This window comes from Sinohyriopsis cumingii, chromosome 10 (genome assembly GCF_028554795.1).
Source record: "Sinohyriopsis cumingii isolate HCF-2022 chromosome 10, ASM2855479v2, whole genome shotgun sequence".
In the NCBI taxonomy this organism is placed as follows: domain Eukaryota; kingdom Metazoa; phylum Mollusca; class Bivalvia; order Unionida; family Unionidae; genus Sinohyriopsis; species Sinohyriopsis cumingii.
Genome location: NC_142970.1, coordinates 20,683,818 through 20,708,697, shown reverse-complemented (window position 1 = coordinate 20,708,697; position 24,880 = coordinate 20,683,818). Strand labels below are relative to the sequence as shown.

At 35.4% G+C, this 24,880-nt stretch overlaps 1 protein-coding gene across 1 annotated transcript in view; it reads right to left on the bottom strand.

The window, feature by feature from the left end:
• The window catches only part of LOC149789692 (uncharacterized), a 49,665-nt gene that overhangs the window by 1,788 nt on the left and 22,997 nt on the right, over nucleotides 1-24,880 (bottom strand). Inside the window, exons 8-12 of the mRNA XM_089973094.1 lie at nucleotides 17,760-17,881; nucleotides 16,113-16,312; nucleotides 5,627-5,748; nucleotides 1,850-2,344; nucleotides 132-740 (exon numbers count right to left, since the gene is read on the bottom strand). Of these exons, the coding sequence (XP_089829220.1) occupies nucleotides 162-740; nucleotides 1,850-2,344; nucleotides 5,627-5,748; nucleotides 16,113-16,312; nucleotides 17,760-17,881 (1,518 nt within the window). The 3' untranslated portion in view covers nucleotides 132-161. The remainder of the gene's footprint in view (nucleotides 1-131; nucleotides 741-1,849; nucleotides 2,345-5,626; nucleotides 5,749-16,112; nucleotides 16,313-17,759; nucleotides 17,882-24,880) is intronic.

Below are 24,880 nucleotides of genomic sequence, written 5' to 3'. Positions count from 1 at the left end.
TTGTATTGCCTAAACTTCAAAGAAACCAGAAGGAGGGGATAGCTAAAACTAAATTTTTAACTACATTTTTGAGGATGGGGTACATGTATGTTCTGCCATCATATTATACACAAAATATTTTTACTTTGTACCTGTTGCATCTCCATTATCATTTGTTATAGCTACCAAGCTTGATATATGGAGATCACCTGACTCCTTTGCTTTGCCAACTCTGGTCTGTATACCTGTCTGCCAATTACAGATTCAATGTCACAAAGTACCATATCAATGTTGTTCCAGTAATCCTCGAATTCTTTTTGACTGACTTTTCCATCTGCGGAATGACCACTGATATGATTTCTATATGAACGAATTCGTTCCACACTAGCTCCTAGAGAACTGTCCCTTGGTTGATTTTGTGGATCATTTCCCCATCCTGTCAATGGAACGGGAACTGTACTGACATTTCTGATCAGAGTATATAGCAACGAAAGGTCAAACTGGTCCACCGTTCCTGTTTTCTGTCCTTGAGGATCTGGGAAAACCAGCTGAGCTTGATCCGAATTAAGAAGAGGTTTGCCCTGCTTCCTGGTCAGTGTGACTTTATTGGCCAATATAGCTTGGTAGATGTCTTTGTATTGCACAGGAAATCTGCTAAGGAGAATTTCTCTCATGGCATTTCCACAAACAGTTACTAAAGCAATACAGAGTCGAGCATGATTCATGTGTTCCGGTGTTATGGGTGAATCAGGATCATGCTCCTAAATGAAATGGAGGACCAATATTATTACATATATCAATGACTTCAATGATTAAACATACAATAATAAACAACATTACAGGTTGATGCCAGTAATGTAAACATCGTGATGAAAAGTGTTGTACTATTTTGTTCTGACAGAAGAAAAGAACATGTTTTTCCTTTGACCACATGTTAAGGAAAACCAATTAATAAAACAAGTTTAATGACAATCTGATTTTGACTCAGGAGTGGCAAAACATTCAGTGAATTAGTTGCATTATCACTTCTTTAATATGCACGGAATGCCACCATTATCAAAGTCATCTGAGTTCGTCATTGGATATGCTTAAAGGTCAAATTGTGATCAATTGTATAAATACAATGGCAAAATAGTTAGCCAATATTATGCAACATCACCTCATTAATCTGTTAATCTCCTATTCTCTCTCTTATACCATATATTGACATTATTAGCCTGCGTTAATAGATTGATGAATCGTAAATACGACTTCCTGAGTAGTGGAATGTGAACAGTGGAACACAAAGACGATGAATGCAGAGCCATGCTACAAGCTAACAAGGCTTTATACCAGACAAACTGAAACTGATGTTAAAAATATACATAAATTAAAGTATGCTAAATAAGGAATAATACAAGTACATGCATTCCACTGATTAGTAAAAATATATAATGCATACAAGTAAACAAAACAAATGTGATCAAATTGTCACATTATATAGGTTTGGATTTGGGTTGGTTAATTAAAGGAATTTATCTTAATACAGTGCACATTTTTAATTTACTCGGGCATCTGACGATGACTATTACAGTTATTCAATAATGTTGCATTATGTCAGGTACTGGACTAGATGTATCGGTGTATTCTCTTTTAGGAAATGCTAGTCTATAGTGTCATTTGGTGGGATATCTAGTGACTTATCTAATCCATGGACTTTTATTCCTAGCCAGATACCAGAACAAAGGTGTTATTTGGTGGGATATAATGACCAATATCTGCTCATATACTTGCATATCCAACCAGATAACATTATGGGAGAACAGAAGTCTCAGGGGAAGTCAATATTAACACATTATTTTCCCTTCAGTAATGGTCATAAACAATCTACCTCATCTGTAAACCACATCTGAAACATGCGAGCTTCAGGGACACATTGGGATGGTGGACTCTGTACATGCAGTGCATAGTGTAGGTTCTGGCCAAGGTAAGAGATAATCTTGGAGAGATTCAATGTAATAAACTTTCTAACTCTGCTGCAAAGCTTTGCATCAGGAGTCCTGACTTCATCAATCACCATTCTCGTTATTCTTGCACATATCACATGGTTCCTGTAGTAGAGAGTCAATCTGTGGAACAGGTCAAGATCAAACACACAACTGCCACAGAACATGAGACTTTTGGAGGTTTCTTTATTCTGGGCGACTGGCCAGTGAGCAACACAGGCGGCAAGAAGCCTATGGAAGATGGGAGGTGGCAAAAACTTCCCTGTAAACTCACAGCTCAGGTCTAACGTGCTCACAATCCGGGGATCTTCATCAGGGGAGGTAACTTCTCTCGAAGATTTTTGACGAAGCATACAAGGTGTCAGGAAGTAGTTCTCCACCTAGCAGTAATATATATATATATATATATATATATATATATATATATATATATATATATATATATATATATATATATATATATATATATATGAGAGAGGCACACATATCAATAAAGATAGCATAAGTCAAACATGCTCCATTCTAGACTTAAATACACAACTGAAGGCCATAAGCAAATAAAAATTTGGATAGAAATTAATAATTTGCAAAAAGATTATTATACAAAAGTATGCAATTGAAATAGAATTTAGCTTTGTTCATATAGATATTTGATTAGTCTCAGTTTAAATGCATGCGTATAGTTATTTATATGAACTTCTCCCCAATTAAATTCTGAAATATAGCATTTATTTGTTTCATAAACTAAAATATGTCATCAGTACCGCAATATAAATCTTTTTAAGAATAAGGATGTAGCATAAATAGTTTTCTGGTGAAAACATAATTTTCCATTCAACACCTTTGTCACTAAGTAAGAGCCTCTGCTATCTAGTGATTTACTATAAAGTTTAGCGTGATAACTCTACACCAGCAAAACACATATGTAAGTTAATAGTTTAAGACAATAGGTGCCAACATTTGATCCATTCATGTACATTGTTATGGTGACTTGGGAAAGTCAGTCAATGTCATGATTGTTTTGGAATTTGTTTGTACTAGATAAAAGTTCTGGTGAAACTATGGTAACACTTTTATAAATCTTTTCAAAAAGGGTTGCCGCAACTAACTGGAACATCTCTTTTTCAAATCTTCAGTTTCAGAGCTGTGTAGGTTTCACATTGTGTGGAATAGTATCAATAAAAAGATTTTGTGAAGATGGCTACTTTGTGACCATTTTAAATATGATATTTGCACGAATTTAATTTAGACGGACTGGACATAATGAAAAGTACTTTACTGAAAACCACATCCTGCTACGACTTTCCATTCAGATGGATTAGAGAAGGAAACCTTTCAAGATGACTGACACGAAACTCTATTAAATCTTCTCATGAAAGATCCATATTAACAGGATGGATTTATAAAAAGGAGCATACTTAAAATAATTGTATATTTCGGGGGAGGGGCAAATGTTTTTAATGATGCAGTTCTTACCTGTTGATATTGCATAGTATCAGGCTGACTAGTCCAGGATGAAAATTACCCTGTTCTATACGATGAGTATTTGTATTCCCAGACAATGACTTTCTAGAAGATTCTTAAAGCCAATCATGTGGCCTAACACGTGTCATGATGTCATTATATTTTTGTTTAAGGACAAAACTTAAGCAGTTTGGTTTAATGACAAAGCATTATTATTGCATAATACAAACTAGTTTTGTCCCCTAGTCCCCATTTTAGTATCAGCAATACAGCTAAAGATTGATAATGTGCAGCTGAATTTGCCTGTTTGGTAAAAAGGTGATGACCCCTTCCGAAAACACTGGAAGGATAAAAGCAAATAATCAACCATATGGCAGGAATGTCAATTAATGTTTGCGGGCATTCACTTGGGTAGATTTTGGAGTCTTAAAAATACTGCTGTTTTCGTGCACCAAGAATGAAAACAGAACAAACAGGAGGTAGCACGAGAATGTCAAAAGGTGCATTTCTTTACATACTCTTTTGACAATTCAGTTCAGTGAAGTAGCAATAGCATGAACCTCATAAATCCTCATAAATTTAATCCTCATAAAATAAATGTTCCACTATGTAAGGGACACGTGCGTCATTATTATCATTATTATTAATTTTATCATTATTATTATTATTTTTATTGTTGTTGTTTTTATGTGCACTTTATGATAAAATCATAGCTATGTGTATATGTTCTTTCACAAATCTGAGTTAATCTGTGACATACGCATGGATTTATGAACTCATCCTGCTATGGTTCCACATCTAGCGTCATAACATTGAATTTCACAGAAACAGTATTCACAAACACGGCCCATTAAATGCATTAATACTTCATAAAGATGGACCTCATTTACGACTCTCATAATCTAACCTTAAATAGAAAATCTGATAAAAATGTCATCTTTATAGTATTCATCAGTTCCATTATCAAGTCCCCTTATTAACATGTGTGACTGTCACTCATAAATCCACTGAGGTCTTCATGATATTAGCGTATAAACCAAATTGGATAATTATGCCCTTTAGCGTGTTCTGCAGATCAGCCTATACACTGCAGTAATGTCATATTAATATGTATCAATGTTGTTTGTAATCACACCTATCCAGGATATTGATGCTCTCATCCTACATCTAAAATCTGATCAGAAATGAAGCTACTACTACATTCATAATCATATGTTGATAGATCGATTGAAGGATGCCTCATGAAACCTAACAAATGAACTGAACAAATGACCATACCATAAGCTTGCGTGGCTTCTGACCAGGTGAGTTCAAATAATGAGGAAAAGTTACCTCTCTCCTTGAAAAGAAGGATGGGAATTGATTGGATATTGGAGGGAGATAACGAAGAAATAAAAGAAGAGTCAGCAAATATTATGTATGTATGCAAATAAAATTGTATCATGCAATTTTATTTTTAAATCATTCATTTTTAAAGTTGTTTACATACTTGTTAATTTTCAGAAAATTAAAAAAATATTTGGTATGCCTATTTATTCAAGCTGATGTTCAAAATTTGTGTGTATGTGTGTGTGATTTGGATTTTTAACGTACCTTTAACAATTTGTCAGTCATATCGCTGTGATGTCAGCAGTGTGACAGCTTAAAGTTTTGCCTAACACTGGGGCAACATACCGCAGATATGCAGCATGACGTCCTACCCAGTCACATTATCCTGACACCAAGTCGACCAGTCCTAACACTATCGTCTTAATGCTGAGCGCCAGTGAGGCAGTGTTAGTAGCATTTTTGTAAGTCTTTGGTATGACTCTGCCCGGAGATCGAACCCTTTGTTTATTATTTTACATGTAACATGTTATACAGATCCAATGGGCTAAGTAGTAGTTAAAGCATCAAATCAGAGCTGGGGTTTGCAAGAAAGAACCACAGCACAGGTCATAATAATGACTAATAAAAGTGGTAGTGGCATCTGCCTCACTTGGCTCTCAGCATTAAGAGGATAGTGATAAGACTCGTCGGCCTGGTGTCAGGGTAATGTGACTGGGTGGGACATGATGCTACATGTCTGTAACATGATCTCCCAGTTCTAGCTATCACTATAAATTGCCACACTGTAGACATTGTAGCAGTATGACTAAATGTAGTGAAGCTACATTAAAAATCCAGATCTCACACATAAAATTTAAAGTTGAAATAACCTTCTCGCCAGTCTCAGTGAATGACCTTGGCCTGGCAATTATATTTAACTGTTCCATTAACGACAAGATGTGATCTCGGTTTGCATGTAGTTCTGGATTATTCTCCTTTGTCCAGACAGCATCTGTAAAAGCAACAAAACTTTAAATTAACTGGAAAAATTTTAATAATGAAATGGGTTTTAAGATACTGATAAAACATCTTTTAGTTATTCACATGGATTTGGAAATGTAACTAGTACTGTAATTTCATGACGAACAGTCATTCCATTAAGTCCTTAAACATGCAGAATCCACAGTGGTTGTAGCTAAGGTCATTATCCTAGATATAAGCACATTTAAGTCCAAAATAAGGCTGAGGTTTTTCATGACAGATTATAGCCCAATGAAGGAATTCATATATGTCATATATAGTCGACTGAATGAATTCATGTACATATGTAACATATACTCCAGTAAATGTATTCATGCAAATATGTCTATATAATCCATTTAATGATTTAATGAAAATATGTCCCATAGAGTATAGTGATATCATTCATGTAACATCCGATATAGTCAATTGAATGAATTCATGAAAACATGTCCTATACAGTCCATTGAATGAATCATGACAACATGTCCTATATAATCCATTGAATGAATTCATGAAAACATGTCCTATGCAGTCCATTGAATGAATTCATGAAAACATGTCATATGCAGTCCATTGAATGAATTCATGAAAACATGTTCTATACAGTCCATTGAATGAATTCATGAAAACATGTCCTATACAGTCCATTGAATGAATTCATGAAAACTTGTCCTATACAGTCCACTGAATGAATTCATGAAAATTTGTCCTATACAGTCCATTGAATGAATTCATGAAAACATGTCCTATACAGTCCTCGCTTTATGGCACAACTCACTTGAGGGTGAATTGTTTGACAAATTAAATGGAAAATGTACTCTAAGTTTAAATCACCTCTATTTTAATTAGGCATGGTATTCTGCCTTTTCTTCATTGAGTTTGAAAATACAACATAATATCAAGCGTGTACTACAGAATGGTAAATACGATCTCATTCGAGGCTCCTATAATCTGATGCACTTCAAAACTTTGAAAATCATTATCATTGCTATCATCAGCCAGTGTTTGCCAAATTTTAAATGGTATAATCATTCAGGTCACGCCAGCGTATTTAAATGTGTTAACATTTGCTTGCCTGATAAAACGTTATGTGGTATGACATTATACTGGATATGTGAATTATGTTCAGACGAGCACTTTAAGGGTTAATAGTTGACTAAAATTTTGAAATATTTGTACATCTTCGCTCTCTAAGTAAGCAAATTTGTAAACACGTGTGCACACTTTACATATTTTGACATACCTGATGTGGCATGCATTTATCACTTATTGTTCTAACTTACCATTGAAGAATTCAGGATGGTTACATTTTCAGTCAATACCATCCATTATGCTGTCTAGTGCTCTGTGTACATTATTGCCTTTATAATTATACTGGGCCCATTTTTTCCATTTGTATCCATTGGAAATAAAAATTTGATGTAAAATATTTTGAAACAATATAGGTTTCTTCGATAACACATACCCAACGATAATGCATTGGTGAAAATCTAATACCACACAGTCCGAGTCATTTAAAGCTGGATTAGACATTTACAAATTATTTTGCTAAAAAGGAATGTTACAAATTTAGATGGGTATCAGATGGGAGTGCTTAGCCTTTGATGAATCATTAGCGCTAAATCCCATTAACTGTCAGTTATTACTGGAGTAGAAGTGTATGGTCTTCATAGGAATTAATAGTGGAGACTATTACAAAAGGAAGAACTTTTCCTTGGTATTGGCTTCTTAAACATTATAAGCATGAAAGGCTGAACAAAATGTCAGTGTCATTATGTAGGCTTACTTACTAGACTAAATACAGTACTAATTGTAGTTCTACATTTAATTTAAAATGTTTAATCAAAGTCTATTCAATCTTGATTGTTGAATCTTCTGCATCTTAAATGTCATCAAAAACATTTCGGATCAAGTTAATTATTGTTATAGAGAGTTATAATGATAGTAAGATACTAAACTGGGTCATAACAAATAACTGAGTAGTATAGATGTTTTCAACATTCACAACATTTATTAAGACGTCACAGCGCACGACATTCAATTTGATTTTTACTGGATCGCACATTTAAGTAGATCTCAGTGAATCCAAAACAAAAGCTTGTAATTGCCAATTTATTATATGTATTATCGACTTCGAAAAAGTGACACCATTACTAAGATAGCCGCTTGTGAATGCCCATATAAGTTTCTCCAGGTTGCATTGAACTCTTAGATAAGAAAAGTCTTTAAGGAAAATCAGAAGAATGTAACCCTGATCCCCTTTACCCAGTTAAATTGATCCCAGTAAGTGAACAGTTTTTCTGGAATGCTATAAGGGTGAAGAACACATGCACATAAGAAAATGGTATTAGGTCAGTCCCTTGTAGACTGAGTGGATCGATCTAACTTGATGAACAAGCGCAAATGAGAATGATCATCTCATCTTCCATTTTGGACAAAGGCTGATTTGGCTGAACACCAAATGGTGAATAGATCGTTACGCTGTAATCGGTTGATTCAATGTCCGAATAGCAAGATGTGTTGTGTAGTATACTGAAATGTGGATTCTGATGATAACCACACCACTTAAGAAAATCTCAAACATGATTCATTAACTTGGTTTTCCCTTGCTTTCTAAGATAAATGACAACAGTTGAGTTATGTAAAGAGTCACAATGACCTTTCTAAATTGTATATCCTGCCAAATTTAAAATGCATTCACTATATTTTTGTCTTGAAGAGGTGTGCATGTATGATGCAATTTTGATGGGAATATAGAAACAGGATATGATCTGGTCCACACTAAGATGCATGTAAAGTTACTATGGCTACTGATTGTACATGATCTGTGCACCCCACTCAGTTATGCTGCCATCTCTGCAGAATGTTATTACTCATAGCTTATACTGAATACAGATGTGGTGGTTTCATGAATAAACGGTCTGAAACAATATCTGTGTTCGCACTGGGCAGAACAAAAGATAAAGAAGCATTACCAGGCTTAAATTTGTCTCCTCCATTGGATGGAAGGTAGCACCAATACAATTTTCAATGTTATTATTTGCAGGAATGTTGCTGGGACAAACCAAAACCTAACCCTCTCTACAAAACATTTTCATCAGTTGTTTTGAGAACTGGGCTGTCACTATGGAGTACATTTTGGAGGAGTGTTTCTCCTCTTAACATTGCATTGAGAGGTCCATCCCTTTTCTATAGTTCCTCATGCGAAACAAAGATGGGGATATGGGTCATTTTCCTTGTACAATATTTGCCTCTTTGCTGTCCTTCACTGAACTCCTGTATGTGGCTCTGGAAAATAGTTCATTGCTCTTCATTTCCTAATATATTAAGCATTCACTCAAAGAGTTCAAGCAACATAATCATTGTTGCATGTATTAGTAGTGCTGGTTCCCGATATTTGATTCCAATTAACCTCTAAAGCTTACAATATATATATATATATATATATATATATATATATATATATATATATATATATATATATATATATATATATATATATATATATATATATATAAGAAACATTGCTACGGTACAAAGTGAAGTGTATATGGCAGGTCACAACAATTACTGATGACAAGCAGGCAAGAATGCAGGCATCATGAACATAAAACATCAGAGAAGACAATAACAGTACAGTTCTAAATAAACTTCAAATTTAGGTGAAATCACTGCTTGACATAGAAGATTTAGCAAGACAGTCCTTTATGGAAAGACATTTCATGATTTTGAGCAAAGACCAGGATGTCCTAGGATCCTCAAATATCTCAGGACTTAAACTACTGAATGCATAATTACAGGAGATGACTTTTTCCCAAAAGCCGAAAGAGGACATTCCAGCAGGAATTTAAAACTTATCTTTAGCACTTCAGAATATAAAAGAAGGCAGGCCAACTTTCTCTCATTTTCTTAAGTTGTAGTTTGCAAAGAAACATGTCTCTGGTGATGGCTATAAACTTCAATGCTTCACAATGCCATTATTCTTTGGTGGAATATTTGTCATGACTGACACCTCACAAGTAAGCAAATATTATTAAATAGTAAATGTTGAGCCACATAATGAACATATCTACAAAGAAAGAGTCCCTTCAAGGGTAAGATGCTCTGTTAGGTGAACATAATTGTCAGGAATTCAAAAAAGACCATCTTATCCTTGGAAATATTGAGTGTTGAAACCATCTCTAATGGTCCTGAGCTCTAGCATGATGTTCAACACTGACTGCTCTTGTGGCCATATTGAACATTATATTTGCACCCTTTTCATTTACGATAAATGAGATAGTGTAAGAAGTCCTTTGATGAAAAAATTACATCAGTATTATACTTTGAGCAGTCGCAGCAAGATTTGCAAGATACTGACCATTTCGACATAGGACCAGATAGGTATCATACGAAAGTTTATCCATAACATCCTTATGTTGACACAGGCATCGATCTAGGAGAGGTATTGACATTTTCAAGATGGCTACCATGATGGCTAAATGGGGTGGGGGTCATTATCATTTAGTACTAACAAGGCTCCATAAGGACTTTCTTTATTTAAAACCAAAGTCAAAATGATTTTACACCGAAGAGGATTAGCGATATGATTTTCAAGATAGCTGTTCTGGTTTCCATAATGGCATCAGACTGGCTCCATTTTAATCCAGGACCAACATGACATTGCTAGAATTCTCTTGGCAAAATCTCAATGTTGATATGGCCATACATTCTGGAGAAGCAGCAATAACAATGCCTTGAAGATGGCCTTTGTGGTTACCATATTAAACATCAGTTCAGCACCATTTTAATTTAAGATTAACTAGACATCATACAAAAGTCTTGTAGTGGAAACCAATTGTCATCATGACTTTCCATTGAAATCTACAGTTAGAAAGAACTAGGCATCATACTATTATTGAGTGAAAATCTCGGGTTAATATCACCATCCATTTAGGGGAACTCACGATAACAATTGTTTTCAACATAGCTACTGTATCAGGCATATTGGATTTGTGAGTGACATCTCTTTCATCATTCAAGTTTCAAAGTCAGTATGTGATACTTCCTTCAAAATTCCTATTAAAGGCTTTGAAACAAAACTTGCAAACCAGTCTGAGATGTTTCATTTACAAAACCATTTCATGTACTTCTTTTTATAATAATCACTTTGATGCCAATTTGTTAGTACGATCAGAATGTTATCTGGATGGAGCCAAGTAAAAGTTGCAGGCGATCCAAGAGTAACGATAGAGTTGCAATCCATGTAGATGGGTTGAACAGTTTAACTAATGAAAATTAAGAAAGAAGGTTTATATGACACATGAGATGTGAATTATCATGTACAAGATGTTTAAGAATCCATTACTAGCCAGCCTCCTAAATATCTCCAATCATAGCATAGATCATTAATGTACACTAAGTAGCCATAGTAACAACTTTACATGCATCTAAATGTGGACCAGATCATCCCCACTGTTAAGCAGGTCATGATTTTATTCTGAGAATCAGGACATCCCCACACTTGCCAGAATATGCAAGTATATCCCAAAACATGCTGGAATATTACAGGACATTATATGCCTTCCCAAAATTAACATGAGTTGTCTTAGTGTGTTTTGTCCTAAGGTTGCCCCATTCCAATACTATCCAGGTTTATCTTCATGTTTGAGCCTGACGCAGACCAGGACAAATCTCATTACACAGCTTTACTTCTACACATGACTGTCAAGGCACTAGTATCCAAGGACTCTCGTTTATGGAAATTATTCATTAGTTAAATGTGACACAAGGACTAAGAGCAAATGTTACGTGAGTTAGTGCACTGCGAGCAGATGTCCAAAGTAACCAAGACACACTTAATTATAACATGCAAATGGGTGAAGGGATCTAAGGTGTATTTAAGATTCCTGCAAACCCTTTAAATCTGATTTCTACGACTTTAATACTGTAATAAGTACACCAGCTTGGGACTAACAATGATAAGCAGCTTCTATACAAATCAGGCTCTGCAAGACCAAAAGCATATTTTCCTTTGTATGAAGTCATTATGTTGCAAGCTTATTCTTTTTATGTAGTCCATTGTGACAGATTAGGTTAAGTCTATGTCTTCATGACATATCTGGTATACTTCAGTTCATTGTGACAGATTGTTATACTCTAATCTTTTTTGACATATTTTGTATACTCTAGTCATTTTGGGACATATTTTTATATTCTTGTCCATTGTCACAGATTGTTATACTTAAGCCCATTGTAACAGAGTGGTATAATCTAATCCTTTGTGACAAATTTGCTATACAATAGTCCTTTGAGACCAATCTTGTATATTATAATTATTTCTGACCAGTTTGGTAAACATTAATCATTAGTGACACATTTGGTATGATCTAATCCATTGTGACTGATTGGTTATTCTCTAGTATTTTCTGACAAATCACGTATACACAAGTTCTTTGTAATACATTCTGTATAATCTAATCATATTTGACATATTTGGTATATTATAGTCACTGTTCCATCTTGAATTATCTTTTGGTATGTTGCTAATCTGACTTGCTTATGCATATCTTAACAATTACCTTCACTTTGGCCTTTACACCTAGAGTCCGGTCTCTCTGATAAAATATGTAATATGGTTATCATATTATGAAAGGGGCCAACATAATAATAGACCATATTGCTAGACCCAAACTACACATCATTTTGTTAAAATATTTCTGCAGTTAAATCTACAATCACAATGTATTCTAATATTATGTGTTCCACATAGATCTGCAATCACAATGTAGTCTAGTATTTTGTGTTCCACATAATGTTGCATTCTCAACCTATCTTTGCAAGTCTGACTCATTTACTTTATAACTCCACGCCCAACTTGTCATCTTGGTCACAGTAATATTATTTTCATAATGACAAAACATGCTTCTAAAAGTATATATGCCGAACATCATACAATATGGGGCAATGGATCTGGCTGTACCTGTACACTGTTTCCATGTATCCTATTATATCCTTAGCTGACAAGACATTTTCTTGGCTATATAAATATTCTCTATGCTTTATTAAGTTTCCAACCTTATGTAATTTAAGCAGTCAGCACTACCCTATGTGCAATTCTATTGAAGTTGTCTCTCTTGCCTCAAGCTATACTGTATGTAGTGACAGTGTTCATTTTGGTGTGCAGATATCGACAATAAATCTGATACATTATATGATGACATATGTACTTTTGTTACTGTTGGATTGCAGTCCTTAAGATGCAATCACATTCCAGCTTTTTTATCAGTGTAGGTGAAATGAGATAAAATAAATTGTTGATGAAAAAAAAAACAAATACCTAAATGATAAGAATGATTCATGAAACCTAGGTCAGATGGGTCTAGTTTTTGCAATATCGAGTTACTTTATACGAAATGCACTTAAGGAACCAATTATTACGCGTATCATAAAAAATTAGTTCCAAAATAAAGGAACCAATTACAAATCGGTGCAAATAATCAAACAAAATTAATTATCTGAATTGTGTCACCTTGACATAGTATTACTATCAGTGAGATAATCCTGATAAGATGCATCTGCATTCCCGTTTGATGAATCCATGTGAAATATGATAGAGATATTGCAGGTGTCATGAACATGTATAAGTCAATTAACCATTCATTTAAGTTACAATTAGCTAATTCTGGTATGGTTTAGTTACTTTCACTTTGAAGTATCCATATACCAAGTATTGCTATTGTAGGTTAAGTAGGGTTCAATATTTTGAAAATGTAATGAACTATAGAAAATACATTTATTTAGTAGAGTGTCATTATAAATATGTAGTCACAATGACCTAGTATTGTTAATCTTGCTTTAGTTGCAATGTATCTTCATAGCAATTTGCATAGCATCCATGAAATATGATTCGAGCTATTTAGGGAAAAACAAGCAAAAAGCTGAAAATATACAAAATAGGCCACAGTGATGATGATCAAGTATGGTTAAGTTTTGAGGAGATGTATCCATATACCACATTTCTCGTGAGAATGTGGAATATGGACTGATATATTGCTATGCATGTTTAAATTGCATTGTTTGTTTGTTAGGTTTTACTTAGTATTTTAATTTCATTACCTCCAAATGTAATGTAACATCTACGTTGGACTTAACCATGTTAAAAATCAAGTTTATTTTCCACTTCATCTGAATTATTTATTTTTATGTTTTATTTTGTAAAGAACTAAGACATAAATAAACTATTCGCCGTGTCTGTGCTTATTATCAGGTTCATTCTTAATAAAAGTAAATATGTTTATTTGGATATGGGTCTAGGTTATTGGAATTCCCCTACAATTTACCTGGCATAACTGACATTGTCCTGGTGCTATATCATAATTTCAATAATATATTTTAATTAAAACTACAATTTTATCTTGTAAACATTATGATTATGTTTATCTTCCATCAGGAAATGTTCTTGTTTAGAAAATGCCAATTGTGTCAAGTAGAAGACTATATAATCTTGTTTCCGGAAAGATCTAGCAGATTATATGCATATTACTGTTGTGTTATTAAGTTCCTTTGGGCTCGAATTTATTTCTTCAAATTATTCAAGTGATTTTTCTCTGGAAATACAAAGTGGTCTGATAACATTCTTGGAAATATAGAGTTGGATTTATAGTGAAATACCGTATTTACCGCCTTTGTTGGGACACAATTAAGTAATATTTTTTTCCTGTCCCAGAACTTATGCTGAAACATTTTTTAACATTGGTCATATGTCTTAAGACTTAAGAAACGAAACAAATTTGTATTGCATGTGTGCCTCCTCCCACTGCACGTTGCAGTAAAAAAGATAAATAAAACGCTTAATTGATAATAAAAAGAAATAAACTAACCTTAAAGATCATCATTTGAAAACACATTCAGTTGAGTGCACGTGACAATCTTTTTGCCGGCACGGGTTACAAAAGTATCATTACTATTTACCCGCAGACATCAGTGCACCTTTGTATTAATTATTACTACAGATGCCAATCACTTAGAAGCCCTGGTGGTAAATGAATACAACTGGCAGCCCGCAGTAAACTTCTTCGTTAAACATACCGACAGAATATCAAAGACAAAGGTTATTTTTGTCACAAATCAAGCCAACATCGGAAGCCAACTTTGGACTCGGAAGCCGATTTGTTTTAAAAGATATAAATACAAAGGTTGCTTTTTGTTGCAAAGCAAGCTCAGAATTTGAAAGCTGACCATGGATTCTTTTAAGTGTGCCGATTTTTTATTTTTTCGCTTTGAATATACAAAGACGGCTGAGATATGGAAGCTAACTTTGGTTCCTTTTCACCAGTATTCACGAAAATTTTGAAAATAAAGTGAAACAATGGAATAGTTTTTAAAGTTACACAAAACAGTGCTTCGTGTGCAAATATCGATGACCCAGCACCATCCAAAAGATTTGGAGAACATAAAATCACGTGATGAATTCGTGAAAACCAGAAGAGAAACATATCGTTTCACCAACAATATGATCATTAACATGGATGAAACTCAAGTGTACTTTGATCGCATTCCTGGATGGACTGATGATAAGATGGGCGTCCAAAAGTGTGAGAATTTGAAAGACTACTGCAGATTTGAAAACATCTGACTTTTATCCCTGCAGTTTCCGCTTCAGGCGGTGTGTTGCCTCTAACAATTTTTAACGTTATGAGAAAGCTAAAAACAATATTCATGTACCATAAGAAAAGATTGTATGTGTGCAGGAAAAGGGTTGTGTTGATGAGATGCTGATGCAGTGGATTAAAGAGTTTTATCTCAGATGCAGTTTTATATTTGTTAAAATAAAATTTCAGTTGGCGTGCAATTTCCGACATGTAGTTTTTGAATGATTCAAAAGATGTCCCACAACTTGCGACTTGAAAAAAAAAACGATGTGTCCCAGGACATACAGGGTACAAAAAAGTTACTTTTAAAATTAATATATGGTGTCCCAACACATACGATAAATACGGTACAAACAAAATTATATCTTGGCGGGTCAATATTGGACTTAATTTGGATTTCCATTAAAGTTTATTCGAAAATTTAAATTATTATTTTCAGTTCTGCAATTCTAGGATTATTTTAGGATTTGATTCACAATAATGTAAGCTCTTATTTTCATTTTCACTTTGTATTATAGGGATACAAATATTGCTGAATGTTACCAAAGCTTGTTGTGTTTCAATCTTTTCTGTTACTTATTTATCAAGCATAGATTCATAATAATATTGTGTGCATAATACAGAAATGGATTAAAAAATATGAAAGGAACAACTTTGTTGTTGAAGTAGATAAGGAAATATATATTCTAAAAGCTGGAAACAAGGTAAGATGTGTACTAACCGACAAGTTCTAAAGTAAGAATTCCTTTATCCTTGAAGTCAGACCATCTTTGTGTGATAGTACTGCCAGTAGGGCTGACAGACAGACCGCCACTGGCAGCAGAGCATTTTGGCTGGATAGGGTGAGCATTGATGAGGGACTTCAGCGCATCAATCAAAAAATTTGGGTCCAATACAATATTATCTCTCAATACTTCAATGCTGAAAAGTAACAAGACTTCAAAAAGACTTAAAGTTAAATAATTTCTTCTGCAAAATCTAAAGTTCATGCTTAAGTCACTAAATCACTAAAATAATCTAAAATTCAAGTGCTTTTATAACACTACAAACAAAAATTCAAAACAAAACAATACATAAAATGCAAGTAAATAAAAACTAAATGCATTTGGTAGGTACCTCGAAATATTAAAGAGTTCCAAAAATGGCACATAACATACCTACAGTGCTTGGTAGTCCCTTATCAATTATGTGAATACACCAGTGTATTCTTTGTTAATGACTTTAACCTCAAAGCTTCTTCCTTACTACAAAGTCATCCATAAAAATTTGTGCTGGGTATACGATGCAGAGCTAATGCCATTGTTTAGAAACTATTCACATTATTTAAATCACAGTAATCTTTAACTTTGACTTTTTGACACTGAAATATATGGGGATCTTCTTGATGCCCGTAGCAAGTCATCAATAAGGTTTTGTTTATATAACTTTGGAAAACTCAAATTATTATGCAAAAAACATTTTCCTTTTATTAGCTAAAATGAATTTGATTTGTTTGATCACCAAAATGTTAAAATTTGTCTTGCCCATGTTCAAGTCAGCCACATGGTTTTGTAACTGTAAATTCTTTATTATACAGACATTACTTCTCTCCTCTCAGTCACTGACTTTGATCATTGGCTCTGTGCCCCCAAGTTAATATCTATCTATCTATATATATATATATATATATATATATATATATATATATATATATATATATATATATATATATATATATATATATATATATATATATCTCTGTGTGTGTGTGTGTGTGTGTGTGTGAATTTTATCTTACCCAAGTGCATTCCAGCCATACATTTGGGTAACTTTTGTTGGTGGGATAGTTTAGTCACTATTAAGGTAGCCCTGTTTGTTTTGTTCAGCCACTGATCTTGACTTTTGAGTGTTTTTTTCCCAAATAGACTTGCTACATTCTCTAGTATTAATGCTGGCATCATGTATGTTTTTTCCTTGACCATATACACATAATGACTTTCTCTGAATAAAATGGACAAGTCATGTATACAATGAACACTGTCTACTGAATCTCATAATCATACCAGGCGGACTACAGTCTCATATATAACTTAAAACCTTTTATAACCTCTACCCTAAAAGTGTATACAGGACATTAATCATCAGCTCATCTGTGCACTAAGCAGATTGCTTTATATTTCTCTACCCCCAGGCATGCCTCCCTCTTTTGTAAACTCATTTTACAAAAGTACTGTCAACTTATCAAACTCAATTTACGAAAGTACCGTCAACTTATCAAACTCATTTTACGAACTTATGAAATTATTTTACAAAAGTATAGCCACCATGATATAACCATATTATGAAGTTCTTAAATACAAAGTTACAAACTTGACCAAACTAATCTCACCTGAAATAAATGATTGTGCCTATTTCATGAAGAAATCTAAGAAACAAATCCAGTTCTTCGCTTTTTTCTATTCGGACAGATCCATTCTCGATTATATTTTCCACGACATTTCGAGAAATTATCTGCAATTATAAGTTTGCATAGTCTTTAAGTTCTTAACTTTGTACAATAACATTTATCTGCATCAATCGGCTGATATATCATTTTATATAATATGTTCACCATACAGCAACATACAGTAATCTTAATTTGATCTTAACAACTTTACGCGTAATTATGGAATGACTCAATGACTATAGTTATGTGTAACGCATCATACATCAGCAATATCATGTGTTGACCTGCATGGCAAAAGAAGGAAGATATGAAATTTCATAATGCTAGTCCATCTTAGAAAGACAAGGGGCCCATGTGGGCTAATAGTGCTCACCTAGCATATATAGCTGAAAAGTTGATGGTTGCATAGCTATCATTATGATGAATCAAATGTCACGCACACATTAATTTTCAGAATGAAATGAATTGTGCACACATCATTTTATCTAAGGTAATGATCCATATATAAATGCAACACATCACTAAGCAACATAAACCTCAGTTATATATTGAACAATTATGTGGTCAGGTAGAAGTAATTATCAGATCTGTGAATAGAGCCTTTTGTGAACATATAAAAAATGTGAAACATCAATGAACGAATCTCAAACACTGCAGCAAAAACAAAATAGAAAGCGTCTTTGATGGATCATACAGATCTAAGCAGTCTACGTTCATGGATTTCATACATATCGTCATGTGCAATGTGAGCTAATGCGACTCTGCCTTAAGTATGGAATGCATGTACATATAATAACTCATCAATTCATACCTGTCCTTCCGTTGAAGCGACTAAAATATTTCATAGGTCGTGTAAATGCTTCCTGTGTTGGCATTCATAGCTACAATAATGTAACTACTTGTATTTGTGTTGCAGCTAATATCTGCAGTTTGTGACTATAGTCTTACAATACCTCCTTGTTTATTTGTACCCCACAACCAATTTCTATAACATAAATCTTGAATATGATAAAGAGTGTAGTAAATTCATTTATTGATTTATAATTTCTAACCTGACTGTGACCAGAGTAGTCCTAATACTGTCATCTGTTCTGCCTTTCACGCTTAAAGGTAATTCCATGCTAACATGGCACCATATTGCATACACTATGGGCTATTTTGTTTTCCTCAGAAAACATAAAGGCATAGTTCATACTATTCGTTAGCTGCCGGATAATTTTGTAAATTACCATAACATTGAAAATTTTGATTTATATCCCTTTGCACTCATGAATCTAAAAATAACACTTATTAAATCCCATGTGAAAGGCATATTTGTAGTTGCTATTGTTTTCCTTTGTGTGTGTGTATGTGTGTGATTTGAATTTTTAACGTAGCTTTAACAATTTTTCAGTCATATCGCTACGATGTCTGCAGTGTGACAGTTTAGAGTGATGCCTAGCACTGGGGCATCATGCCGCAGACATGCAACATGATGCCCCACCCAATCACATTATCCTGACACCAGGCCGATCAGTCCTAACACTAAACTCTTAATGCTGAGCGCCAAGCGAGGCAGCTGTTAGTACCATTTTTGTAAGTCTTTGGTATATCTCTATGGGGGATCGAACCCACGACCTCCCGCATCCGAAGCAGATGCTCTAGCCACCAGGCCACCAGAACGGTTTATTTCCTTTGTTTGATTCGACACTGTAATATTGGAAATAAACCACGTGAATTTCCTTCTTTGTACATTCATGGGTAGTCGTACAAACACCAATCCATTGAAAATGGAATTGTCCAGGAACTGGAAATAACTGGGCAAGCAGGTTAGTCTTTTACAATGACAACTTCCATTTATAATGAAACATGCAGACGATAATGGCTTTAGGGTCCCCTCTGCATAATCAGGTAGGAAATAACAAATCTTAAATTAACTGAAGTTTCATGCATTTTTATCAAATATGTGGTTTTCTTTTTTTTTTTAATTGATAAGGGGGTATAAGCAAACCGGGAGGTATGTTCAGACTATAATTGTACGTATTGTGTCTGATTTAATAGCTACAATAATGCGACTGTTTGAATATATGTGAATACATTTGAGACAATATCTTATGAAAGGATGCAAATAAAACTGATCCTAATAACTACAGAATATTTGGTTCAGCTAGGAAAGGATTAAGAATAAGAAATTTAAGCATTTGGCATGCCTAAACTAGATGGAAGTTTGAAAAAATTGCATAGTTGAGATCAGCTTATATTTGGGATTATGTGAGACCTTTTTGAACTAAGCAACTCCTAATAACACATTTAATATGTGATTATTAACAGGGGTTGTTCTATTATACATTATTTAGTGACTAAACTATATAGATGATGAGAGGGTTTAACAGTTGGTAACATTGAAAAATAAGGACTGACATATCTCTTCCTCAATCTAAACCAAAATGACAAAAATATGAAATATTTAGCGTAAGTTGTTTTCTTTTTTATATGTTGAAAGATCCCCCTCAGGCATGTATTGATTCACTGCACAATCTAAATTATGGTTGTCTAGATACAACTTACCCTAACATTAACCTGTCATACCTGCCATGTCTGTGTCCAAAGAGAAACTGAGAAGATTTGTTTGTAGTCAAGCAAACTGTCAACCTTGAGCAACCACTGTGTATTGTACTATTCAACACCAGTAGGACAACAGTACACATGCACATACATATCTGCCTTTATCAACAGAGTATAGAAATACCAATATCATAAAACCTGATTATTCTCAGAGATTTTAGGTTTCACTTTGACCCTCCTGAAAACCTATACATAATTAAACCTCCTAGATTCTCTACACACATGCAGTCTGTTAATCAGTTTAGCCAACTCTCCCATAAACGTGCATCACATTTTAGACTGGAATCTTAATAGAGCAAGTGATATATTATACAGCCCTCATTGGTATCATTGAATACAGTAGATACTGATATGATATAGTACTGTACCATCTCCAGCCTGTATTTGGTATTGGCGCTACAAACATACTATGGCTCAAGTCCAAAGTAGTCAACAGTACTCAAATCGAGTTCATAACTGGAAGATAGTCCAACTTAGTTAATATATGTGTTGGTGTTCCATATGGTTCTGTTATTGCCCCATTATTTTTATTATATACACTCAGTCACTTTCAATACATTCGATGTAATACCAATTATAAGCTGAAGACACTCAAAGATACAAATCAAGTTGCCGAATCTGGAGCTAAGACACTTCAACTCCATTCACAATTTTCTTTCAGTTGATGCTACTAAGGCATGTATGTGCTCCATCAGTAGTAATAGGGGGTCTTATAGGGCAAATGAGAACAAAGAATTAAAATCAGCCTGTGGTAATATGGGGGACAATGGGAATTTAACATGCGAAATGTTAACATGGGTGGGCCTATAGAGGGAAATACAATATTGGGCCCATATAGGGAAAAGAGAAATGGAACAGGGAAGGTAACATGATGGTACTGATGATGAAGAACACTGTTGAAAGAAGCTGACTTCAATCGGGACCAAAGAGTGGTGGGGAAAAAATAGAGTAGATACCGGTAATGTCAAAATACGACTTACTGACTGGCAAATAGTGAGGATGTACAAATTCACGGCGAACGTTATAGGTGTTTCCACCTTCCTCGTCAGTGACCATGGCATAATCTACTTTGAAAGGAATGGCATGTATTAATAGTACGAATGTGTGTCCCACTACATTATATTCCACAAGATCGGAGTACACATGGATCAAATTGAGTCCTTGGTTCAATTCGACAGGGGAACGAAAAAAACTTGTAAAATTCTGTATTGCTGTTGATCTTCAATTTGAAATTCGGAGACATATTTGTGTCTCCACCTTAAATGTCAAGCAAATCACGATTAAAACTGATGGACAACGTTTTGATATCCTGAAATTTCATCAGAAGGCGATGAGCCACTTCATGGTACTCGAGGGTGACACCTTTTTGTACTCTGTTCAGAGCGCTGCTAACTCAAACCTGAAAGCAATGGTCTCCACCAAATATTGGCCACTATAATAACAGCCTGCCAGAATGTTCACAGTGTAGTTGCTAAATAATGGATTGTTTACTGGCCTTGTGTCAGCTGAAAATCCAATTTCATTCATGACTTGTCGCAATTGTTCGTTCGGGATTTCGGCCTTCAGTGAAGTTTTGGATTTGTGGAGGGTTATGATTTCCACCAAAGCCACTTCCCAATTGGCATTGTTATCTAATTGGATGGCCTGAGGTAATTTGACCATGTAACAACACAAGGTATTGTTGGGAAACACCTCCATGGAACTGTCACTGGGTACGGTTAAGTAAAACTGGTTGTTGTGGTTCATAATTCCAGATTTCTGCATCTGTCTGAACGGTCACTGGAAGTCAGGGGATTGTCTCCGTCCAAAATGTGGCTGTTGTTGGGGTGGCGACTGACACTCGACGTAAGATTTCCATTGTTCCCATTCGAGGAGTATTTCAGAGAAGGATTGGGAAGAAGGTAACCGATATAACTGCTCAGTAAAAAGGTCCCACAATTGTTTGTCTCTCTTTCGCAAACTCATATTGGCAATGGCCGTACCGATGACACAATAGACCTCAAAGATTTGTCAGATAAAGACGGTCTGAGTTTTAGGCACATGTTCCCCACACCACAACCTAAAGGATTGTTTTGTGTAGATCTTGCAGAGAAGAACTGGGTGAAGGAGAGGTCACTGCAGTATCAGCGGTAGCTGAGGCTGTGTGGAATGGCACAACGGCAACTTCATTTTATAGTCGATGGCTTGCAAAGCGTAGATCCAATAATCAAAACTGGGTGGATATTTTTTCCAACGTACGTTGACTTCTCTGACACGGCGTTTTCCCACTTTACGGCTTCCTTCTTCGAGAATGCTTTCGACGTCGTATACATAGTCCTCTTTTCTGGTGACACGTTGTAACTCGGGCAAGTAAAACGTGATTTTGGACCCGTTCATGTCTTCCAATTTATAGTTGGCAGGATGACGAACATGTACTCGTCCAGTGACACGAGACAATTTTCGGTGGTCCAGTTGGGTAAGTAACCTTCGTCGAAAGTGCGTTTGCTTTTGCCAATGCGCACCCAACCTCCTACTGCCAACACTCCACTTTTCTTTGGGACAGCCACTGTCAGGGACATACCAAACAGGTGCTCAGAAACCGTCACTTGGTTGTTGGGAGTCACTTCTTCGGGGGCATGTACGATGCTTCGATGGAAAGATTGGTTGTAAGCTTGAACCAGGTGTGGTAAAATGTTGATGTACTTGAGAATGTGGTGATGTGTACAATATTTCCACATGCGTTCTTCCATGCTATGTTTAAAATGTTCCAGGATGCTAGCTTTGGTTATGGGAATCTCAGTGGTAAAAAATAAATAAATATCGCGTTTCTTTCGCTCTTTCTGGAAAGCTAAGTTCAGAAATCCGGTGCCTTTGTCGGTTTGCCTTAGAAAAGGATGACAACCGCTTTGTTTCAAAACCAGTTGGAGGTCTCACACTATTTCACTGCTTGATTTGGAAGTCAATGTCAAATTTCGAAAAGACATCGGTGACACAAAACATATTTGTAGCCACGATTGTAGGTGGCCAAATGAGAGACATCGGCTAAACCGGCTTGCCATTGATGATCGATACCTTCCACTCGGGTGCGACTTCTGGAAAATTTTCGTCAAATGGGTTTGTGTAAAGTGTAAATTAATTGTTCTTGTAATTGTCGTTGCACATAAGGTAATCGGAGACTTTTCAGTCGAGTTTTGACAGCACGAAACAATTTCTAAACTCCTCCACAACCTGCAGGATGGGATGGATTGTAGTAAATGCTGGCTAATACTTTATCCATGTTTTTAATAAGTCACCCACTTGAAGCTGATGCTATCTTGGACGGGGCGAACGGGTGGTTTGGAAACGGATTTACGTTTCCGATGGGCCACGGGAGTAAAAGTTGTAAAAGTTGAAGGTAGTGGTGGAGTAGGTAATGGAATGGATTTGGTCTTCCTTTCTTTCTTTTACTTCTTTGTTCCCTACTTTCTTTTTCACTTCTGTCGAGGGAGGACTAGACATCGTTTTTTTAACCCAAGCTTTAAGTTCTTATCATTGGGGCTTAGGGGAAGGGGTCGACAATGACGCTGCAATCTTACTATGAATGGGTGCTGCTGACGGTGTTTGAAAGACTTCTTGTACCTCTTCTTCTTCAGGATTTCGTGGGGTTGCATCTGCCTTGACTGATGGGGGTGGTGGTATTGGTGGTGATGGATGTTTTTGTCAGGGTCTTCAAATCTATCAGAGTGGCTTGAGCTGTTTCATCTAAGGCTTTCTGGTGAAAGAGTTGTAGTCGTTGCAGGAGTTCACCGAACTTTTGCAATTTTTCTGTTTCAGACAAATCGTGGCGATCCATCAACGACTGCACTTCGTGTTGTAATTGGTACATCTTGGTCAAATTCGGATTGGGAGGCAAATGTGGGGTCCTTTGTTCTTGCAAAAGATGTTATTCCACTAATGGTAAGGCACTAAAGCTAGTTTTGTCCTTCCATTCGATTTCAAGGGTCACGTCTGATATGTTTGGACACCAGAGGTCCCTTTTATCTTGCTCACATGAGCCCTCCCAGCATGGATCCCAATACTCATTTGAGCATGGGTCCTAACAACAGAGGCAAAATTCCTCCGCATTGTACCAACATCTTTTTTTGATGAATGGATATTTTCTTTTGACCCGTTTGGCGAGGGACGTGATGATGTTTGGCTAAGCCTTTGTTCTGGTGCTGAGACAAAGGTATTGTGCCTTTCAAGATGTTCAAACAGCATTCACACACGGTATCGATGACATCTTTCAATGCTGTTTGAATGAGTGTTTTCGCATGAGTGTAGAAGCTTTGGACAGGACGGACATGTCCCCATGTTTGACTAAACGAGGATGCAGCCCTTTCCTTTTCTTTGCTTTGTGTTTAGAAGAGTAATGGATTCCGGAGGGTGACATCTTTGGGTCTTCAGGAAAACAAAAACACTGATGCCCTTGCTTTGCCTCAGGTCTATTTTATATTGGAACA